Source organism: Elephantulus edwardii, unplaced genomic scaffold (genome assembly GCF_000299155.1).
Source record: "Elephantulus edwardii isolate Elephantulus edwardi_28Jun2011 unplaced genomic scaffold, EleEdw1.0 scaffold00016, whole genome shotgun sequence".
Lineage (NCBI taxonomy): Eukaryota > Metazoa > Chordata > Mammalia > Macroscelidea > Macroscelididae > Elephantulus > Elephantulus edwardii.
In genome coordinates this window covers 19,546,369-19,567,069 of record NW_006399766.1, presented here as the reverse complement: position 1 = coordinate 19,567,069, position 20,701 = coordinate 19,546,369, and the positions used below count along the sequence as shown (strand labels likewise).

General features: G+C 39.8%; 1 protein-coding gene across 1 annotated transcript in view; it reads left to right on the top strand.

Moving 5' to 3' along the window:
* ARHGEF6 (Rac/Cdc42 guanine nucleotide exchange factor (GEF) 6) overlaps window positions 1-20,701 on the top strand; it is a 157,682-nt gene that overhangs the window by 68,637 nt on the left and 68,344 nt on the right. The window contains exon 6 of the mRNA XM_006881824.1: window positions 16,858-16,928. Coding sequence (XP_006881886.1) covers window positions 16,858-16,928 — 71 coding nt within the window. The remainder of the gene's footprint in view (window positions 1-16,857; window positions 16,929-20,701) is intronic.

Below are 20,701 nucleotides of genomic sequence, written 5' to 3'. Positions count from 1 at the left end.
GAGTGGAGAACATGGGAGTGGAGCGCAGAAGAAGCGTGCCTAACTTAGTCCTATGCTGTTGTGATTGCTATCCAGTCGAGCACGACTCATAGTGACCCTATGAACAAAAGACATGAACCATGTTCTGTAACTATCGTCATTTCTCTAAGTTCATAGAGTTTCCAGAGGCAAGTTGTTTAGGAAGTGGATGCCACTCCTGCTTCCAACTTAGTCCTATAGGGTGGTCGTTATTATTGTAAAGTGCCATTGAGTTGGAACAGATCCATAGGAGACCCTCCAGTGGATGAATTTCACAGGCATTGGAAGAGACTGCCCGTCCATCTCCAAAGGAGCAGGTGGTGAATTTGAACCACATGCCTTTGGGTTAGCAGCACAACTCCTTACCACTAAGCCACCAGCGCCTAGCATAGGCAATTGATTTTTATATACCTTTCTGCTTCCATAGTGGCTAACATATTGCTTTAGACATAGGAAACTTTCAATACATGCTGAATTTCATTACTAGAGAAAACAGGAAGGAGATGAGAGGTATGTGTGTGTGCACTTTAGAGATTAGTTGGTACTGAAGATGATGAGTTATTTTGGACATACAGGGTGGAGGTGCTAATGAGTCACGGTTCTGAAGGCTTCTAGCAGGTAGTTGGCGGTATGGAGCTGGAGCACAGGAGAGAGATAAGAGGTGGAGATGACAGTACAAGGAGGTGGATGATGAAGTGTTAAAAAAAAATATATATATATAACAGATCAATCATGAGTGTTCCAAGGAGAGAGTACCTTGTGGCTGGAGAAGTTGGAGGAGGCTTTCTGGAGGAGGGAGGGCTTGAGCTGGACCCTGAAAGACACACAGCCTGTGGGTAGGCCCAGAAGAGAGGGGAGCATGATCTAAGAGGGAACAAAAGCCACGAAGGTCCTTTGGTAAGAGCAGAGGGAGCTAAGGGAGCACTGGAAGGGGTCAGCTGCTGCAATGCCCACAAGTGTACATCTTTGTTGCCTTGAATTCTCTTCCACCTCACCTCTTGTTAACCTCCACACAATTGTGAGCCAGACCAAACTGAGAACCATTATACATCTAACACTGTGCTGTTTTGTGTTTGGTCTGAAAAATTCCTGCCAGGTTTTAATTACTTTTCAAGAAGTCCATACAGAATGCGGTGTGAGTTTCATAAAGAAGATCTGTCTTTAAGGAGTTAAACATGATTCATAATTAAAACACATATTTCATAGAAAGCCCACTTCCATACCCATGATCTCTCGGATTACTTAGATGAAATGGAATCAGGCACGGAACTGAAGAACTTCTGTCATCTCCTGTTGACCTATATTTGAGTCAAATGTGCATCACTGTGGTCACTTGAATGGTCACTTATTGCTACAACTACTGGTGACCCTGTCTACATACTAGAAGGAAACATTGCCCAGTCTATACCTTCCTCATGATCATTGATCTGTTGGCCTCTATTGTGGATATTGGATCAGTCTATCTCATTGAGGATTTTCCTCCACAAATTTCAATCTACTTACTGGGAAATGTAATGGTGGCAATGATATCTCAGACAAGGATCTCATAACAAAAGTTTTCAGAATCCTACAAGGCCTCCCCAGGAAAAAAAAACTGATATAAGTCACTCAAAATGGGTAAAAGATATGGAATGTCTTTTCACAGAAGAAGACATTTGGATGGTCCACAGACACATGAAGAAATGCTCAAAATCACTGGCAGTCAGAGAGTTGCAAATCAAAACCACAATGACATATCATCTCACCCTAGTAGTAGTGGCAAAGTTTAACAGGACAGCAAGCAATAAATGCGGGAGAAGATATCATCTCACCCTAGTAGTAGTGGCAAAGTTTAACAGGACAGCAAGCAATAAATGCTGGAGAAGATTTAACTTTCTTACACTCTTGATGGGATTGTAAAATGGTACTACCACTTTGGAAGGCAGTTTGGTGTTTCCTCAAAAAGCTGAACATAGAAATCCAATATGACCCAGATAGTCAACTGCTAGGAGTATATCCCAAGGAGAACAGAACTGAGACAAATGGAGATCTACACACGATGTTCATAGCATTAATCACAATTGCAAGAATATGGAAACAGCTCAAATGTCCATCAACAATCTACTAGATTGAGAAATGGTGGTACATTCACATGATGGAATACTACACAGCGCTAAGGAACAACAATTTTGGAAAATTCTATATAACATGAGAGAGACTAAAAAGTATTATGCTGAATGCTCTAATTCTGTCTCATAAGGACAAATACTGCATAAGACCATTATTGTAAAAACAGAAGGATAACTAGTAAAATGTATGTGGCTATCCAAAGAGGGAAGGAAGAGGGAAGGGGAGCTGAGGGTGTGGAGGAGGGGAAATCATGAATTTGGTGGGTGGGGGGAGAGGATGAAGGAATTAGGGAAGATCCAGTGGGGATCTGAAAAGACAAGGTAATAGTGAGCATAGATCAAGGGTGATTAATTTCAAAAGACTCAATGTAGGGGAATGTTAATAAGAAACACAATGTGAATGAAAAGGGGAAAAACCACCAAAAATAATAACATTTACAAAAATAAGGCCCTGGGAATCAGTGGGGTACCAATTGACATGTTTCCACTACCAGATGCATCCCTGGACGTGCTCAACATTCTATGCCAGGAATTTTGAAGGAAAGCCACCTGACCATCTGACTGGAAGAGATCCACATTTGTTCCCATTCCCAACAGAATGTAGTGATTCAACAGAATGTGGAAATTACCAAACAACATTATTATTTTTTTTTTTTATTTTTTTTTATTTTTGTGTGCATGTACCGTCAAATCAGATCTGACTGGTACAGGAGGAGATTGTCCCTCCTTTCCCGGCAGAGCATCTGGTGGATTTGAACCGTGCGCCTCTGGGATTGTAGTTGCAGCTCCTTTCCACTAGGCCACCAGAGCTCCCCCCAAACAACATTATTAATATCATATGCAACAAAACACCATTGAAGATCATTCAAACCCAGCTAGAACAGTACATAAATAGAGAACTTCCAGAAGTTCAAGCTGAATTCAGAAGAGGCCATGACACTTAATTGTGCTCCGGCATAAGAACAAGGGAACACTATATGGTTTAAAATCAGGAAGGGTGTATTTCAGGGGTATATCCTTTCTCAGTTTGTATGCTGAGCAGATATAATTCATAAGGCTGGAATCTATGAAGAAGAATGTGACATGAGGATTGGAGGAAGACTCATCAACAACCTGCACTATGCAGATGACACAACCTTGCTTGCTGAAAGTAAGTGGACCTGAAACACTTGTTTTAGAAGATCAAAGATTACAGCCTTTAATATGGATTGTAGTTTAACAACGAGAAGACAAAGGACCAGTGGGCAACATCATGATATATTAGGAAAGAATTGAAACTGTTAGTGATATCGTCTTGCTTGGATCACAGTCAACACCCTTGGTACTAGCAGTCAGGAGAGTAGGAGATTTATTGCTTTGGGCAAGTTTGCCGTCAGGGAGCTCTTCAAAATACTGAAGAGCAAATGATGCAAATTTGAATACCAAGGTGTGCCTAATTCAGGCCATAGTCTTTTCTATCACTTGCTATGTATGCATCTGAGAGCTGGACAATGAATAAGGATGACAGAAGAATTGATGCCTTTGAGTTGCGGTGTTGGATAAGAGCACTGAATATCCCATGGACAGCCAAGAGAATGAACAAGCATGTCTTGGAAATGGAGAAGCGGGAATGTTCCTTGGAAATAAGGATGACAAAGCTTTGTCTCATACTTTGGACATGTTGTTAGGAGAGGCTATTCCTTGGAAAAGGATATCAGGCTTGGAAGGGTGGAGGGTCGGTGAAAGAGAGGAAGACCTCCATCGAGACGGATTGACATGATGACTGCAGCATGAGATAGTGAGGATGGCACAGGATAGGACAGGATTCAGGTCTGCTGTTCATAAGGCTATGAGTCATACTTGATTTGACAGCACCTAACAACAACAACAACAACAACAACATAAAAAAGAATTTTTCTTCTCTTTAATATTTTTTAATTGCAAAAGCAACACATGTTTAATTTAAAAATTTACTAAATGTAAAAAGTGAAACATTTTTTTAAAAACCACAACAAATTTCAACAAAATCATTTGCAGCCTGGCATACCATTCAGGTTGGTAACTAGACAGCCTTCTGTATTGTCTTTAAGACAAAATAAGCAATCCTCGCCCTGCAGACTACTACATCGTGGGAGTACTGTGCATAGTTGTAGTCCCTTGAGCCTGCCATTGACAAGAGCACCTTGTGTTCTGGTTATTTTGTCATTGTTATGTGCCATTGACCCATAGCGACCCTATGTCCAGCAGCTCTGAACCCTGCCCTGTTCTGAGTCGTTCTCACTAATTCTGACACAATCCCCATCACCCCGTTACTGTATCAATCCATCTCATCCAGAGTCTTCCTCTCCTCCACCCTTCCGAGCATGATGTCCTCCTCCAAGGAACGATCACTCCTGGCCACGTGCTCAAAGCAAGGGAGATGGAGCTTCAAAATCCTAGCCTCTAAGGAGAGACTTGGTTTCAACCTCTCCAAGACAGTCTGTATGTTCAAGACTCTTCTTAGGAGTAGCATTTTAAGATTTGGATTTCCCTATTGCTTATGGCCAGACGCATGGGGACAGTTCCTTCCCTCTCTTCAAGAGGAGACTGGTTTCAGAGGAGACACAGCATAAAGAATCATTAATTTGTTAATACTCTAGAAAGTTAAGCACTTTGAGCATAACACACACACACATACAAATATTTTAAGATGGGCTGGAAGCTAATGGCACAGTAGGTTTGTGGACCATGATGACAATCCCTTCTTCCCGAGGATGATGGAACCTGGACACTGGTGACATAATGATGCCATTATTACCAGTCCTACTTGCATATGGAAGAGTATTGTTATATGAGGAAAATAAGCCTTAGTTTGAGCAAAAGGAGTTTATTCAAAGATATTAATGAAAAACATATTGTACATAATTTAGACATCATATAAATTTTAGAAAATACAGCAAAGTCAGACACGTAAGTAATAAAATGAGCCATTCATTCCTTTTTTTAAAAAAGTCTAGTGATTATTTATTTTTCGATTGTGATTTGAGTGAAAGTTTACAAAGCAAGTTGGTTTCTTATTCCACAGTTCACACACACTTAAAAAATAGAATTAATTGACACACTGATCATATAATTGCATTCTTCTCACTTTCTCCCTGTGATTCTCATTTCCATCAATCTCTCTTACCCTCTTCCTGTCTTCTTTGCCTTAACCTAGGACAAATGCTGTCGTTTTGACTTTATATGGTTGGTTATTGTAAGGAGTGAGTCTCTAGCTGGTGCTGTTGTTCACTGTCTGTTGTTTGACTGAAAGCTGGGCTACAGCAATGAGTGCAGGTTTGAACAGTGACTAAGGACTGTAGTATTAGGTTTTCTGCCTGTCTCTAATTGGACCAATCAGCATGACCATTTTTCTTTTTCTTTCTTTCTTTCTTTTTTTTTTTTTTTTAGTTTTGTTCAGTATTCCCCTCTCCCCTCTTCTATTTTGGACCTTCCACTGGGATCCTTTTTAGAGTAGCCCGCATTGGTATCCAGGCACCATCTTGTTATTTTGGTCTCAGTTTTGTGGAAGTTGAGGTTCATGTGCACCATCAGTCCTTTGAATTAGTTGTTTCCATATAGCTTTGCTCTTCACTCTTGTTCTGGACATGAAAAGACCAATCTTAGGTGACATCTTAGATGACTGCTGACAGACTTTTTAAGACCTGAATTGCTGCTCACCAAAGTAAGGTTGTAGAACATTATCTTTGGGGACTATGTTATGCCATTGACCTTGATATATCCCTAGAGACTATGGTCACCAGGCCCCAGAACCAGCAACGCATCCCATCTGGATGTTTGTTTAGGATTAAGTTTATATAACTTTGCATCCTGTTGGCTCTACTATATACATAGATAATTGCCAACATATATGAATATGAATGTAGACATGTTATCTGCCAAACCTATGTCATACAATTTTTAAGTTCTTTAAAAAAAATCAGTGACAACCTGTAAAAGACATAATATATATATATAATGTTAACCAACACAGCAGTTGTTGTTTGTTGTGATTGTGTACCATGAGTTGGAACCAACCCATAGCTGACCCTTCAACGGGTTTTCAGAGACAGTAAATTGCATGGATGGAGATTGTCAGTCCTTCTTCCACTGAGCAGCTGGTGATTTAGAACCCTGTGCCTTTGGGATTGCAGTGCAGTTTTTTGCCACTAGGACACAAGAGTTCTCTAACTCAGTGATAGTGTTGTAAATTGTATTTCCTCTTCTTTAATCTTCATTTTTCTTCTTTGTTATTGAAAAAGGCTAAGGATTTTTTTTTTAGGATTTTGGATTAAAAGTCTTTTTGGCAAAATTTCTATGCTAAGTAAATATTGAGGCAAGTATATTTAGAACAGATACATTTAAGCAAATTCTATTTCCTCCAACTGAATTAAGTAGCCATTAAACTCTTCTAGACTTTCTTATTGGCAGGTAAATATAGATATAAAATGAGAGGATTAGGTAGATGATTAATTAAATTTGTATTTAGACAGATTAAGAAGTGACTCTTTCCTGCTCATTGTAAACCCAAGCCAAGATCGAGGTCTATATTTAGACTTCCTGTTTTAATTCCCTAGGTATATCACAAAGAGCTTGATGTCTAGAGAAACCCTTTATCAAAAATTTCCCTTTTTTTGTCCTATACCCACCCATAGGCATCAGTGAATCTGTAGGCCCTCTTAGGAAGGGAGAGAATCAGAAATTAATTGTGTACTGGCTTCAGCACATAATTAGCATCCATGCTAATCTTGAGATGGTTTTTTTGACTCGTACTGAGATGAACATGAACGTACCATACACAATGAGACATGATGACTTAGGAAGCGCTCCATATTTTTTAGGAAAAGCAAGTTTATTGGAAAGGCCTCTTTCTACTAATATTAGGAAGGCTTCTTATGTGTGTGAATGTGACACTATTATTTGGGTTATTTTGCCAAACAGCCTATTTTAATTTTTCACTTTTTGGTTCAATTTCTAAATTGATTTTATTGTTGTTGTTGAAAATGTATATAGCAGCATATACATCAATGCTACTGGTGACACTGGTTACATTCTTCAAGTTGTGCCTCTTTTCACAACATTTTCAAAATGGTTTCATCATTAATACATCCTTAATGTCCTCTGTGTTTCTTATCTAACTTTGTAGTTGCAGTTGTCTATTTGATCACGTATAGATAATCCTTTAAAAGAGCACAGTGTGTAAGGTAGGCATTCTTTACTAGTTAAATTGATTTTAAACAGACTTTAGGGAATATTTTTGGTTTAAGATCTTAAGATCATCTAGGGGCGGTAGTTTGGGGAGTTCATTTAGCTTCCATGGCTCCAGAGAGTCTGAGTTCCATGAGAATTTGAAATTTTGGTGGACATTTCTTCCCTTTTGTTCAATATTCCTTTACAGACTCTTTGATCAAGGCTATAGTTGCAGTTGAGCTGTGGTGCTGGAGAAGAGTATTTACCTTACCATGAACTGACAGGAGAACAAGGAGGTCTGTCCTGGAGAGGATGAAACCAGGTTGCTCCTTGGAGGCAAGGGTTTTGAAGCTCCATCTCACATATTTTGGGCATGTTGCCAGGAGGTGCTAGTTTTTGGAGAAGGACATCATGGGCAGAAGGGTAAAGGGTCAGCACAGGAGAGGAAGAAGCCCCTGCAGGAGATGGATTGACACAGTGACTGTGGCAATGGGGTCAGATGTGTCAGATATGGCGAGACTGACTCCGGATAAATAGGGCAAGGTTTAGAGCTGTTATTGAACTTTGCCCTCTAGACAGTTCAGAACTTTGCCCGATCTATAGAGTTTCTATGAGCCATAGTCACCTTGATGGCAAACAATGACAGTCACTATGACTTGTTCTCATGCAGTTTACTGCTTCTGAAACTCTCCTGGAGAGTCAGCTATGAATCAGTTCTGACTTGATGGTATAACAACACATAGCAACAACATAGATTCTTTGATATAGACCAGATATATACCAGTAATGGTAGCTGGTGCCATCTTCAGCACCTGGAGACCCTTTAAGGAATGCCTTCATTTTATGGATTATTGTGTTTTTTTCTTTTCTCCACTTGGCTTGCATTGAATTTGCCTGTCTTTTCCTTGCCATAAACTAAGATGTTGAAGGGATCTCTGGTGTCCTAGTTCACAGGGAACTGCTCTCCCAAAAGGAAGGCCCTGATGGCAGTTTGACTCCACCAGCGACTCTTAGATAGAAAAGTGGGCAGTATCCTCCTGTGTGATTTACAGCCTCCGAAAACCTGCTGTGAGTCAGTTCAGACTCGACAATAATGAGGTGTGGGTTTGGGGTTTTTTTTGAGGATGTTGATATTCTCACATTGGTTCAGGTTGGGTTATTTTGAACCATATGTGGAGACGGAACTTGTGTCTTCCAGACTTCCACATGCTACTCCTTCTCTGCCTGTTGTTGGGTGTGGGTTTCAGAGAGAACTCCACATTGTGGGAGGGAGCATAGCTAGGTCTAGGGAGGAAACAAAGAAGAACAAGAGAAAAGAAACTGTCACTAAGGTCAAGGTGTTTTGTGGTTTTTTTGCGTCTGGAATTTTCTCATGGAGCCAGTGGTTTACAGGAGCTGCATTTTTAATTTGTTTTCCAAACAGATCAAGCCTACACTGAGGGTTCTTAATGCTTTTTCTTCTACTGTAATCCAGGTTCCAGAGCTCTGGTGGCCCAGTAGTAAAGAGCTGTGTTGCTGTCCCAGAGGCACACAGTTCAAATCCACCATCTGCTCTGTGGGAGAGAGTCTCCTCCCATGTGATTTACTGCCTCTATAAACCCACGGTAGGGTCAGCTGTGAGTCAGTTCTGACTCACCAGCGAACAACTGCAGTCCAGAGGCAAGAACAAGAGACTTCAGAGCCTCTTCGTAAGGATAATGTCTGCCAATGATTTGACTGCTCAGGAGAACTTGGGGAGGCATTGAGGTTTACAGTTTGGGCTCTGGAGTCAGACAGACATGAGTTCTACTACTTATCAGCTGTGAAAGTTTGGACACATCAGCCTTCATGAGCCTGAATTTCCTCAGCTATTAAATATTTCAGTGATTGCACCTCTTTCCTTTGTAGAGAGCCATCGAAAGGATTCAATAAAATGTGTGTATGTAAAGCAGTTAGCACGTTGCCTTGTAGAGAGTAAGTACTCAGCAAGTTATTATCATTATGATGCATGTTTGAAAGCAGTATTTCCACAGAACACAGTTTAACACAGAATAGCCTGCAAAACAGAAACCTGACTTTCACGAACTCATGACGTTCCATTACATTATTTCACTTTGGTGAGTGTTTGGAAATATCCATGATAAAAAAGAGTTTTAAAAATTATTTAGCTTGGTAAGTTTTCCCTAGGGAGCTCTGGCAACCTAGTGGTAAGAAGCTGTGCTTCAATCTCAAAGGCACATGGTTTGAATCCACTGGCTGCTCTGTCAGAGAAGAATGGTCAATCTCCTCCCATGCAATTTACTGCCTCTGAAAACTGACTGGAGGGTCCGCTATGAGTGGGTTCTTACTTGAAGGTACAGAAGAAGAAGAAAGAGGAGGAAGAAGAAGAAGGAGGAGGAGGAAGAAGAAGAAGAGGGAGGAGGAAGAAGGAGGAGAAGGAGGAAGGAGGAGGAAGGAGAGGGAGGACAAGGGGATGAGGAGGAGAAGGAAGAGGAGGAGAAGGTGAAGAAACAACAGTTTTCTCTGGGTAATTAAAACTAAATCCAGAAGTTGTTGTTTTTATGTTATGTTGTCATGTACGTTAGGCTTATAAACAATAGCTCTGAACCCTGCCCTGTCTTGAGCCAGTCTCACTGATTCCAACACACCTATCCCCATTACCCCAGTTACTGTATCAGTCCATCTCATCCTTGGTCTTCCCCTTCTGCGCTGTCCCTTCACCCTTTCAAGCATGATGTCCTTTTCCAAGGACTGGTTCCTCTTGGCCACATGCCCAAAGTATGTGAGATAGAGCTTCAAAATCCTAGACTCCAAGGAGAAACTTGGTTTCACTTTCTCCAAGACAGATTTATTTGTTCTCTTAGCAATTCATGGTATGTTCAAGACTCTTCTCCAGCACTATAATTCAAAGGCATCAATTCTTCTTCTGTCATCCTTAGTACAGCTCTGTCATGCGTAGTATAATGTGTAGTATAATGTCAACCTGTTGATTGTGGACCTAAGCAAACTAAAGCTGTTAACAATCTCAATCTCTTCACCATCCATCATGATGCTTCCAGTTGGTCCAGTGGTGAGACTCTTTGTTTTCTTGATGTTGAACTGCAATCCATATTGAAGGCTGCAGTCCTTGACTGTCTGCAGCAAGTGCTTCAGGTCCTCCTCAGTTTCAGCAAGCAGGGTTGTGTCATCTGTATAATGCAGATTGTTAATGAGTCTTCCTCCAATCCTGATGCCACATTTCTCCTCATAGAGCCCAGCCTCCCCGATAATCTGTTCTGCATATAGGTTGAAAAGATATGGAGATAAGACACATTCCTGGCATACACACTTCCCAATTTTGCACCATGCAAAGTTTCCTTGCTCTGTTCTGACGACTGCCTCCTGGTCCAAGTATAGGGTTTGCATAAGCACAATCAAGTGTTCTGGGATTCCCATTCTTCTCAGAAGTATCCACAGCTTGTGATCCACATAGTCAAATGCCTTTGCACAGTCAATGAAATGCAATTAGACATTCCTCTGGTACTCTTTGCTTTCAGCCAAGATCCATCTAACATTAGCAATAATATCCCTAGTACCACGGCCTCTTCTAAACCAGCAGCCAGGAAATGAAAAGATAAGTTGCATTGGGAAAGTCTGGTGTCAGAGACCTCACCAAAGAACTGAAGAGCAATGATGTCAGTCTGGAGACTAAGGTGCACCTGACCCAGGCCTTAGTCTTTGCAATTACTTGCTATGCACCAGAAAGCTGGAAAAGTGACTAGGGATGATAGAAGGAGAATCAATGCCTTTGAGCTGTGGTGTTGGGGGAAGAGTATTGAATGTATCATGAAGGCCTGGGAAAACAAATGGATTCATTCTGGAAAGGGTGAAACCAGGCTGCTGCTTGGAGGCAAAGATTCTGAAGCTTCATCTGACCTACTTTGGACATGTTGTAAGGAGGAACCAGTCCTTAGACAGGGATGTCATGCTTGTCAGGGTGGAGGGACATTGCAAAGAGAGGAAGACCCTTGATGAGATGGATTGATTCGGTGAGTGGGGTAATGGGGGTAGGTGTGTCAGAAACAATAAGATTGGCACAGGATAGAGCAGGGTTTAGGGCTGTTATACACAGGGTCACTATGAGTCACAGGCGACTTGATGGCACATAACACTACCACCACCACCACCACCACTGCCACCACCACTGTTGTGCTGTCTGATCCCTTCTGATTCACCCCAGCCCTGTGTACAACAGAACAAATCCCAGCTTGGTCTTATGTTATCCTCATATTTGAAGCCATGGCTGCAGCTGCTGTGCCAGTCCAGCTTGTGGAGGGTCATCCACTTTTTCACCGACCCTCTACTTTAGAAGCACGCTGTTCTTCTCCAGGGCCTGGTCCCTTCTGATAGCAATGTCCACTAGCTTAGTTGAACTAGGTTACACCCAACAACAACAACAACAACAACAACAACATTCAGATGATATTTTCTGTTAGGTGAATTTTGCTAGTTGTGTTTTTCAGGGAACTGTTTTGTTTGAGTTGTCAAATCAATTTGTGTGGAGTTGCTTACAGTATTATTTTATTATATATTTTTGATGTCTACAGAGACTGCAATAATATTTTCTGCTTATTTCTTGACACTGGTAATAGGTATCTTCTCTCTTTTTCTCTGTCAGTTTTGCTAAAGATGTGACATTGTTAGTGATTTTTTTTTTAAAAGAACCAGCTCTTTTTTGCATGGTGTTTAGTCATTCCAGGAATCTCCAAACTCTTTCTTTTCAGTTAAGATTTTGTTTCTACTTTGCAGAGCACTTTGTTGCAATTGCAATTATAAATTCCTGCCACCTTTTCTCTTCTACATCATGTCCGGCTTTCATTTTTTAAATTTTTTTTCTTTTTTTTATTATTATTTTGTGTGTTTGTACCATCACATCGGATCTGACTGGTATAGGAGGAGACTGCCCCTCTTCTCCAGCAGAGCATCTGGTGGATTCGAACCACATACTTCTGGGATTGCAGTACAGCTTCTTGCCACTAGGCCCTGGCTTTCCATTTTACTACTCAGTTTGGTCTTGCTTTTGAATGGTGACTATTTCTGACTGATAATTTAGATTGCGTCATTTTTACCAACATTACTTTACATCACAATTACACAAAGCCATTTTGAATTCCAAACCATTTCAGGTACATTGTAAAATACTTGTCTGATAAAAACATAAAACTTTCAAAATAATCATCAATTTTTAATATCCTGAGAAAGCATCACTGTGGTGTCCTGGAAAGAGAAATAAGTTTAGCAGTATAATGCTAAATAACTATGAGGATATATATTAATATGGGAGCTCTGATGTCTTGGTGGTAAGGAGCTGCATTTCTAACCAAAAAGTGCTTGGTTCAAATCCACCAGCTTCCCTGGGGGGAGAAAGAAGGGCAGTCTTCTCCCGTGTGATTTACAGCCTCTGAAAACCCACTGGAAGGTCAACTATGAGTCAGTTCTGATTCAATGTTTGTTGTTGCTATATATTTTACAGTCAGAACTGACTCATAGCTGATCTTTCAGCAAGTTTTCATAGGCAGAATATCAAATGAAAGAGATTGTCCCTCTTTTCTCCCTTTGATCAGCTGGTGGATTTGAAACACGTACCCTTGGGTTGGCAGCATAATTCCTTATCACTAAGCCACGAGAACTTCCCATTAGAAGAATACTGATTTAAAATAAAGATTAGGTTGGAAAATACTCATGAAGTAATGTTGTAATGAGAAAATTACAAAATTGTATGTAAAGTAAGAAAGATCCCAATATGAATGCATGTATGTTGTTTTGTACTGTCAAGTCAGATTTGACCCATAGCTGTCCCTCCAGTGGGTTTTTAGAGGCAGTAAATTGCACAGGAGTAGATTGTGCATCTTTCACCCATGGAACAGCTGGTGGATTCGAACTGCATGCCTCTGGGTTGGCAATGCAATTCCTTACCACTAAGCCACCAGAATTCCCTGTGGCTGTACATGTTTGTTGTTGTTGATTTCTGTTGAGTTGAGCATGACTTATAGTGACTCTATGAACAAAAGACCTAATGCCTTTCCATAACTATTGTTGTTTCTCCAAGTTCATAGAGTTTCTAGAAGCATGTGGTTTAGGAACTGGATGCCGCTCCTGCTTCAAAACCTATTTACCAACTGGGAGCTCCACCAAACACTGTCCCCACTGGGAAATCATTCTGGTATTTGCTACCCCAATGATACAAGGTTCAGCATCACAGCAAACCCAGGTTACTTCATACATCACATTGACAAAGAGTGATGTGCAAAGTGGAAGAGTGTTCCTCCAGGTATAACAGCACTAGTCTCATTTAGCAGTGGTTAAGTGTCATCAAGTTGAATAATACTCATAGTAACCCTTGCACAAAAGACCTGAACTCTGTTCTGAAGCTAACATAATTTCTATACGTTTATAGAGTTTCCACAGGCATCTAGTTTAGGAAGTAGATGCCACTCCTGCTTCCCAACCTGAATCAATCTGGAAGCTCCTCCAATCATTGGACATGATGGGTGACCATGATGATGGGGTTGACACGACTATGGCACAGTGTTCAGTATCACAGCAACTCCAAGTTATTCAGTACAGGAAATAGACAAATCTCTTCAAGAATATTCATTCTAAAATTGATAAATTTGGCCCGAGGGCTGTATGAGATTTTAACAACACACCCTTAGCAGGCCTCCACCCTTGGTTAAAAGTTCAACTAACACCTGCTTTTGCGGAGGGAAGAACAGTAGCTCACATCAAACACGACCCCAAAAACTTCCCTTACGTGACCACCGTCAGATGTTAGGAGCCAACTCGTAGAGTGGAGTCTCCAGGCAGGCCCACAGACTCAGTCCCTCAGTACCAGATTTTAAAGACACAACCTCAAGCATGCTCCACCCTTGGTCAAAGTGACACCGCTTTTGAGGGGGGAAAGAACAGTAGCACGCATCAAACATGACCCCAAAAACTTCCCTTATGTGACTGCCAACTGCCATCAGACTCTAGGAGCTAACCTGTAGAGTGGTACATGTATTAATACATATATAAAATTAATAGGAAGAATACACTTCAGAATGTTGCTCTAGATCCTGGTTAGCTCTGGATGATGGGATAATGGTTGACTTTGAATTTTCTGTATTTTGCATTTTAGGGGGAAACACAGTAGATTTGTTATTAGAAAATAGATTTTAAATATAATGTAAAAGAAGAAAACTCAAAGTCATTAGAGTTGTTATTTGTTTTCTTTTATGCTCCACCTGACTTCAGAAAGGGTTTGAAGCAGCATATAACAAGAAAAATTAAAATACAAAAGAAAACAAAAAAGGTTAAAATGATGGTGGTGGTGGTGTTGTTAAGTGCTGTCGAGTGGTAGATGACTTATAGCGACCCTATGAACGAAAGACCTGAGCATTGTTCATAGAGTTTTCAGAGGCAAACTATTTCAGAAGTGAATACCAGTACTGTTTCCAAGCTTGTTTTAATCAGGAAGTTCCATCAAACAGTGTCCACCATGTGTGACCATTATCACATTTGGCACATCGGTGTCACAGCAACCACACGTTACCTCTGTACAGCAATGCACAGACCAGTGCTATACCACCTAGAAGAATGTTTGACCAAAACCAATTTTAGCAATTTAAACCAGCCCTGAGTGCCGCAGACTAATATCACCCACTAACATTCCACTCTACAGCTCACCAATTCCAGCCAACAGCTTCTGCAGAACCAGCTCCTGTAGATGACTTTCAAACTGGTCTCCAGTGCCAGGCTGCCTACCCTCATGGATTATTTTTTTTAAATGAGGGTAGAAAAGGTATACAATATACATTGTCAGACATGTCCCATGGCTGTCTTTTTAAGAGTTTTTGGCTGATTTCCCCCACTCCCCTGGTGTGTGGATGTGTGTGTGTGTGTGTTTAAAAAAAGTCTTAGGATGTTGTTTAGTCATGAGTTTAATAAATAGTATTAATTTTATAAAACAAATGAGGAATTCTTATACCATATTGAAAAGAGCTATCAAAATATAGGAAAAAAGGATTTTTTTGCCGGTTTTACGTGAATTAAATATTCTTTTTTTTTTTTTTACATATTAGACAGTCCCAGGAAAAGTTTCCTAATGCTACCATAACAAAAAAAATTACCACAAGTAGATGACTTTCAAGAACAGAGAATAATTTTCTCACAGTTCTGGAGACTGGGCTTCTGAATTTAGAGTATAAGTGGGGGTAGAAGCACTTCTCTAAACTCTATGGAAAGATCCTTGCCTCTTTTCAAATTATAACCACAAGTGTTTCTTGGCATTTTTTGGCTGGTTGTAAATGAATCTTTACATGGCTTTCACTTCCTCTGTATCTTTGTCTATATCTATTCTGCTCCTATTATAAGATATCATTCAGAAGGATTCAATATGAAGAACCCACCCTCCTTTTGGAAAGGAACATTATGCTTGGAAAGGTGAAGGGTTGATGAAAGAGAGGAAGACCCTTAATGAGACAAAATAGACACAGTGACTGCAGGAATAGGTTCAAGTGTGTCAGCGATGATGACAATAGATGGGACAGAGTTCAGACTGTTGTTCATAGAGTAGCTATGAGATGTACTCACCTCGGAACACCTAACAACAACAACAACAATAGCAGCAACACAACAATACTTTCCACACAGAGTCATTTATAGGTAAAGGGGTTAGGGTTTCAGTGTCACTTCTCCCCCCTGTTTATATGTGTGGATTTATTAGACACACTTGGCAAAGTTGTTTTATCTGAACATATACCTTACTTATAAGTTATGACAAGTGGTTGAAGGTCCACCAGAGTCTGAACCTGCCGCCTTCTCCCGGCAATTCCAGCAGCAATTCTTCAGTGTCACATTTTGGGACTAGAATTCAATCCATAACACATAATTACTATGATTTATGCCAACATAAAGACAGACATTTTGAATCTACCAGCAACTCCATAGGAGAAAAATGGGCAATCTCCTCCTGTGTAATTTGCAGCCTCTGAAAACCTGCTGGAGGCTCAGCTATGAGTCAGTTCTGACCAGACACATGGTCCACAACAACAGCATATTATATTAAACTTGCATCAGGAGCTCCGAAAGTATGGTACATTACCTGTGCTCCCGTGCTGTGCTAACTGCTAACTGGAAGGCCAGTAGTTTGAATCCACCAGCGGCTCCAAAGCAATCTATTCTCATAGAGATTTACAACTTTGGAAACAAAACGGAGGGTCGTCATGAGTCGGATTGACTTGATGGTAGTGAGTTTTTAAAAATATATTTGCATGGTAGGTTACAAGTTACTAATGTATGCTTAGTTGGCTTATCTATTTTGAATGCATTGGATGGAGAAATAAATTGGAAGAAATCCCTGCCATTAACTAGCTGGACTCTACTGGGAAGAAACTGTGCTGCTGATGCAGTGGCAGGCAGTTTGAATCCACCAGCTGCTCCATGGGGGAAAAAAAGATAGTGTATGATAAATGTTCGTCTTAGACTTATATACTCTTGAAGTTATTTAACTGTGGTTTGTTGGTTTGGTTTTGGTTTTTTACAGAGAGACCTCTCTCCCCCAAGGCTGCCAAAGGACTCGAAAGTGTTCCACTAACCAAGAATTATTATACAGTGGTGAGTGTTCACATGATGAACAAAAATTATCTTCGCTCTATGTGGAAACTTTTCACATGTCCAACTATGGTGTTGAGATGACACAAATGGAAAACTGGATAAAGTTGCATTACATCGCTTGAGTGTCATACACATTGTGATAAGGCTCTTATACTTGCAGGCCTCTTAAAAACAAACAAACCAAAAAAAAAAAACAACAACAAATGTCTAGAAATTTTATGCCTGCTGTACCGGAAAAAATGTGATGGTAGCACAGAGATTTAGAGCAAGGCATTTTAAAGAGTGGTGGGAAAGAAAGTGGTTAAAATGCAGGCATTCTAGTAAGATATGGGAAACCCTGGGTGGAACAAATGACTACACTCTTGACTACGAACTGCAAGGTAGAAGGACCTAGTAGTTGACTTTCAAAAGGTCACTGCTCTTCAGCTGGTGCATTCAAACTGAATGCCTTTGAGTTGGCAGCCCGACTCCTTATCACTAGAACACAAGAGTATTAAAAAAGGGTGAAATCTGATTAATATCTGTATATTATACCAATGTCAAATTCTTTATTCTAATTCTATCCTGTGCTTGACTGGATATTGGCTTTGAGACTTAGGGAAGAGATGCATGAAGCTTCTTTGTATATTTTTTTTGGTTACCATCTGTGATTCTACAGTTAATTTTTATTTAGAAGTATTAGCAAGGAACACTTAAATTTTAAAATAAAAAGAAAAATTTTCTCTCTAGAAAAAGACTCCAGTTCAAGACTTTATTTATTCTATAATTCTACCATTTTGTAAATAAATATACTTACCTTACCCTCCCTTCCCCCCAAAAAAGTCACTGCTCTTAAAAACCCTTTGGAATCAATTGAGAAGGACTTTGGTGTTGAGGGAGAAGAAGCAGCACACTTTGATGAAACCTCAGATGTGAGGCCTACTGTCCAAGCATCTGCAAAAGTGTGCTGTTTGAGCATTCATTATATCCCTGGAGGTTGCAGCTTTCTGTAAGTTTGCTGTGTCTGTACCAAGAAAGAAGGTATATGCAGATTTCTATTATGAGTCTGTGAAGGATTTTGAGGAGATGAGGAAAGCTGGTGTCTTTCAGAGTACAAAGTAATTTTGGAATGTAAATCATTTCTTTGGATTGTGTTTCATGAATGTTGTCACTGACCTATGTTCCTGAACTGTGAAGCATGGCTCTGTGGCCTAAGAAATAGTTTCCTTTGGCCTAAGAAATAGTTTCCTTTGGTAAATAAACGTTTACCAAAGAATAAAACAACAACAACAAAAAAACCCCAACCAAAATTCTGTGGAAGCACAGTTTATTTTGATATTTATAACTCAGAATCAAGTCAGTGGCAATGTGTGAGTGTGTATGGTGAAATTCGGCAGTTAAATAGAACCTTACCGGATAGTTAGAAGGTGAATTCCTAGTTGCTGTAATGCAGTAAGTTTTAAGTGATTGCATTTTATGATTTTATTTTAGAATCGATCAATCTATTATTATATCCTCTGGAATAGTATCAACCTTGCTCTTGAGGAGTGCCCGAAGAGAGGACTGCCTTTGGCACAGAGGGAAGAATGAAATGGCCCTGGCTTGAACATGGATATGTCAAGATGTATTAGCTATAAATAGGGCATGAACAATACTCAAAATAAGTTCCCATTTGAAAAAGAAATGGCCTTATTCTCCTTAATCTACTCTCTGCTTTTCTTCACGTCTCCCTTCCAGACTCAGTCCAGTCACTAATGAAAAGGTCAAGTCACCATTACCTCACAGTTTCTCTGCCTGCTGGCCTCATCTGCCCCCACCTCTGCTGAAATACGGCTTCAGCTTTCACCTCATGTTCTGTGTGCCCCTTCTTTTCATCCATACTAACAGTTTTTAAACATCTGTATATTATCTGAGTGTCTTTTGGTTTCAAAATTTGAATTCCACCCTTTGGCAAAATTGTGATGAGGACATGAGCAGTACATGGGATGAAAAATTAGGAAGCAACTTTCTAGATACCATGGATGGTAATCATTGGGGATTGTTTTGTCACTTTCTCCCATATTAATGAGGCTAAAATAGATTTTCCAGTAGAGATAGACTCCCTTTTCTACTTCCTTCCTGTTTACTTTGATTAGTTTCCAAGTGAATATAGTGGTTTAACTTTAAAATAAATGATCTTAAAGTAGTGTTTATTTGTATTTGGGTGGTGCTTTGCTATACTTCTAAATATTGAGTGACAGTACTTTTTGGGGAGGGGGTTCTATTCCCCCCCTTTAAATGCTTAATTCACATTGTGCTTCATATGTTCATTCCATTATAAAGTTAATCACCATAGATCTGTGTCCACCATTACCCCACATTTTCCAATCCCCATTGGATCTTTCTTAATTCCTTCACCCCCTTCCCTCTATCCACCAAACTCTGTGACATCGTTATTTCCCCTTCCCCCCTAGCAGTCCCTCTCTCCCTCCCCTTTTGGACTCTGGTACACATCTTACTAGTAATCCTTCTGTTTTTACAATAATAGTCTTATGCAGTATTTGTCCTTATGAGACTGAGTTAGTTCACTCAGCATAATGTTCTCCATCCTCTCCCATGCTATCTAATATTTTCTGACATTATTGCTCCTGAGTGCTGCATGCAACTTTTTTAAAAAAAATTTGCAGCATTTCAGCAGAATTTAAAAAAATGGATATAATTTTATTTTTAAAAATTTTTATTTTATATTGGTTTGCTTACAAAGTTCATATACATTGGGGGGGGTGGGAAAAAACCAAAGTTCATATACATTGTGTTTCATACTATTCTTCAATCACATTGTGTTTCATACAATCATTCCTATGCTTTACGTTTTATAAAATTAATCACCATTATTCACCATTACGAGAACATGGAAACAACTCAAATGTCAAACTACAACTGAATGGGTTGAGAAACTGTATGTTCACACAATAGAATATTATTGCGCACTCAGGAGCAACGGTTTCATGTAGGGTGTTTATTTCTCCTGTGTTCTTTTCTGTGCTGAGTTCTTTTCCTTTATGGCTTTTCCTAGAATTTTCTTTATTGCTGTGGATTTAATGTTTACTAAGTCATTATTATTTATCTCTTTTTTATTTTGATGAAAGAGTTTATTAATTTTCTTTGAGATGACCCCTGTACATTTTTATTTTATTCCCAAGGTTTAGCTTACTCTCTCTTGAAGTCTCATTAACTTTTTGGCCGTTTGGAAATTATGTAACTATTCAACTTTCTCCCTCTTTTTGCAATTTTTTCCCATTGCTGTCAAGTACAAACTGACTCATACTTGACCCTCCTCTGGCTTTCTGAGGCTATAAATAGCACAAGGGAAATTTACTCATGTTTCTTCCAAGAAGCAGCTGGGGGATTCAAACCACCAGAGCAATTCAGAGGTAGCAACACAACCTGGGACAGACTGTGCCACCTGAATTCCCTGGGAATTGTCCTCATTCACAGATGGATAACTCTGCTTCCCTAATTTTTAGATTTGCGAGTTTATTTTAATTTATGTATTTCTGTATCTGGGTCAGTTTCTGAATGATATTGTTGTGTGTGTTAATTTTGAGTTTTCACCTATTATTCTTAGTTCCTTGTCCAAAGAACTCCCTTTAGTATTTCTTGTAAAGTTGATTTGATTTCACAGATTCCCTTAATTTCTGTTTATCTATAAATGGCCTGATTTCACTGTCATTATTTGAGGGACAGTTTTACTTGAGGGACAATAATTCTTGGTTGGAAATTTTTTTCCCTTCGAGGTTTTACCTATGTAATCT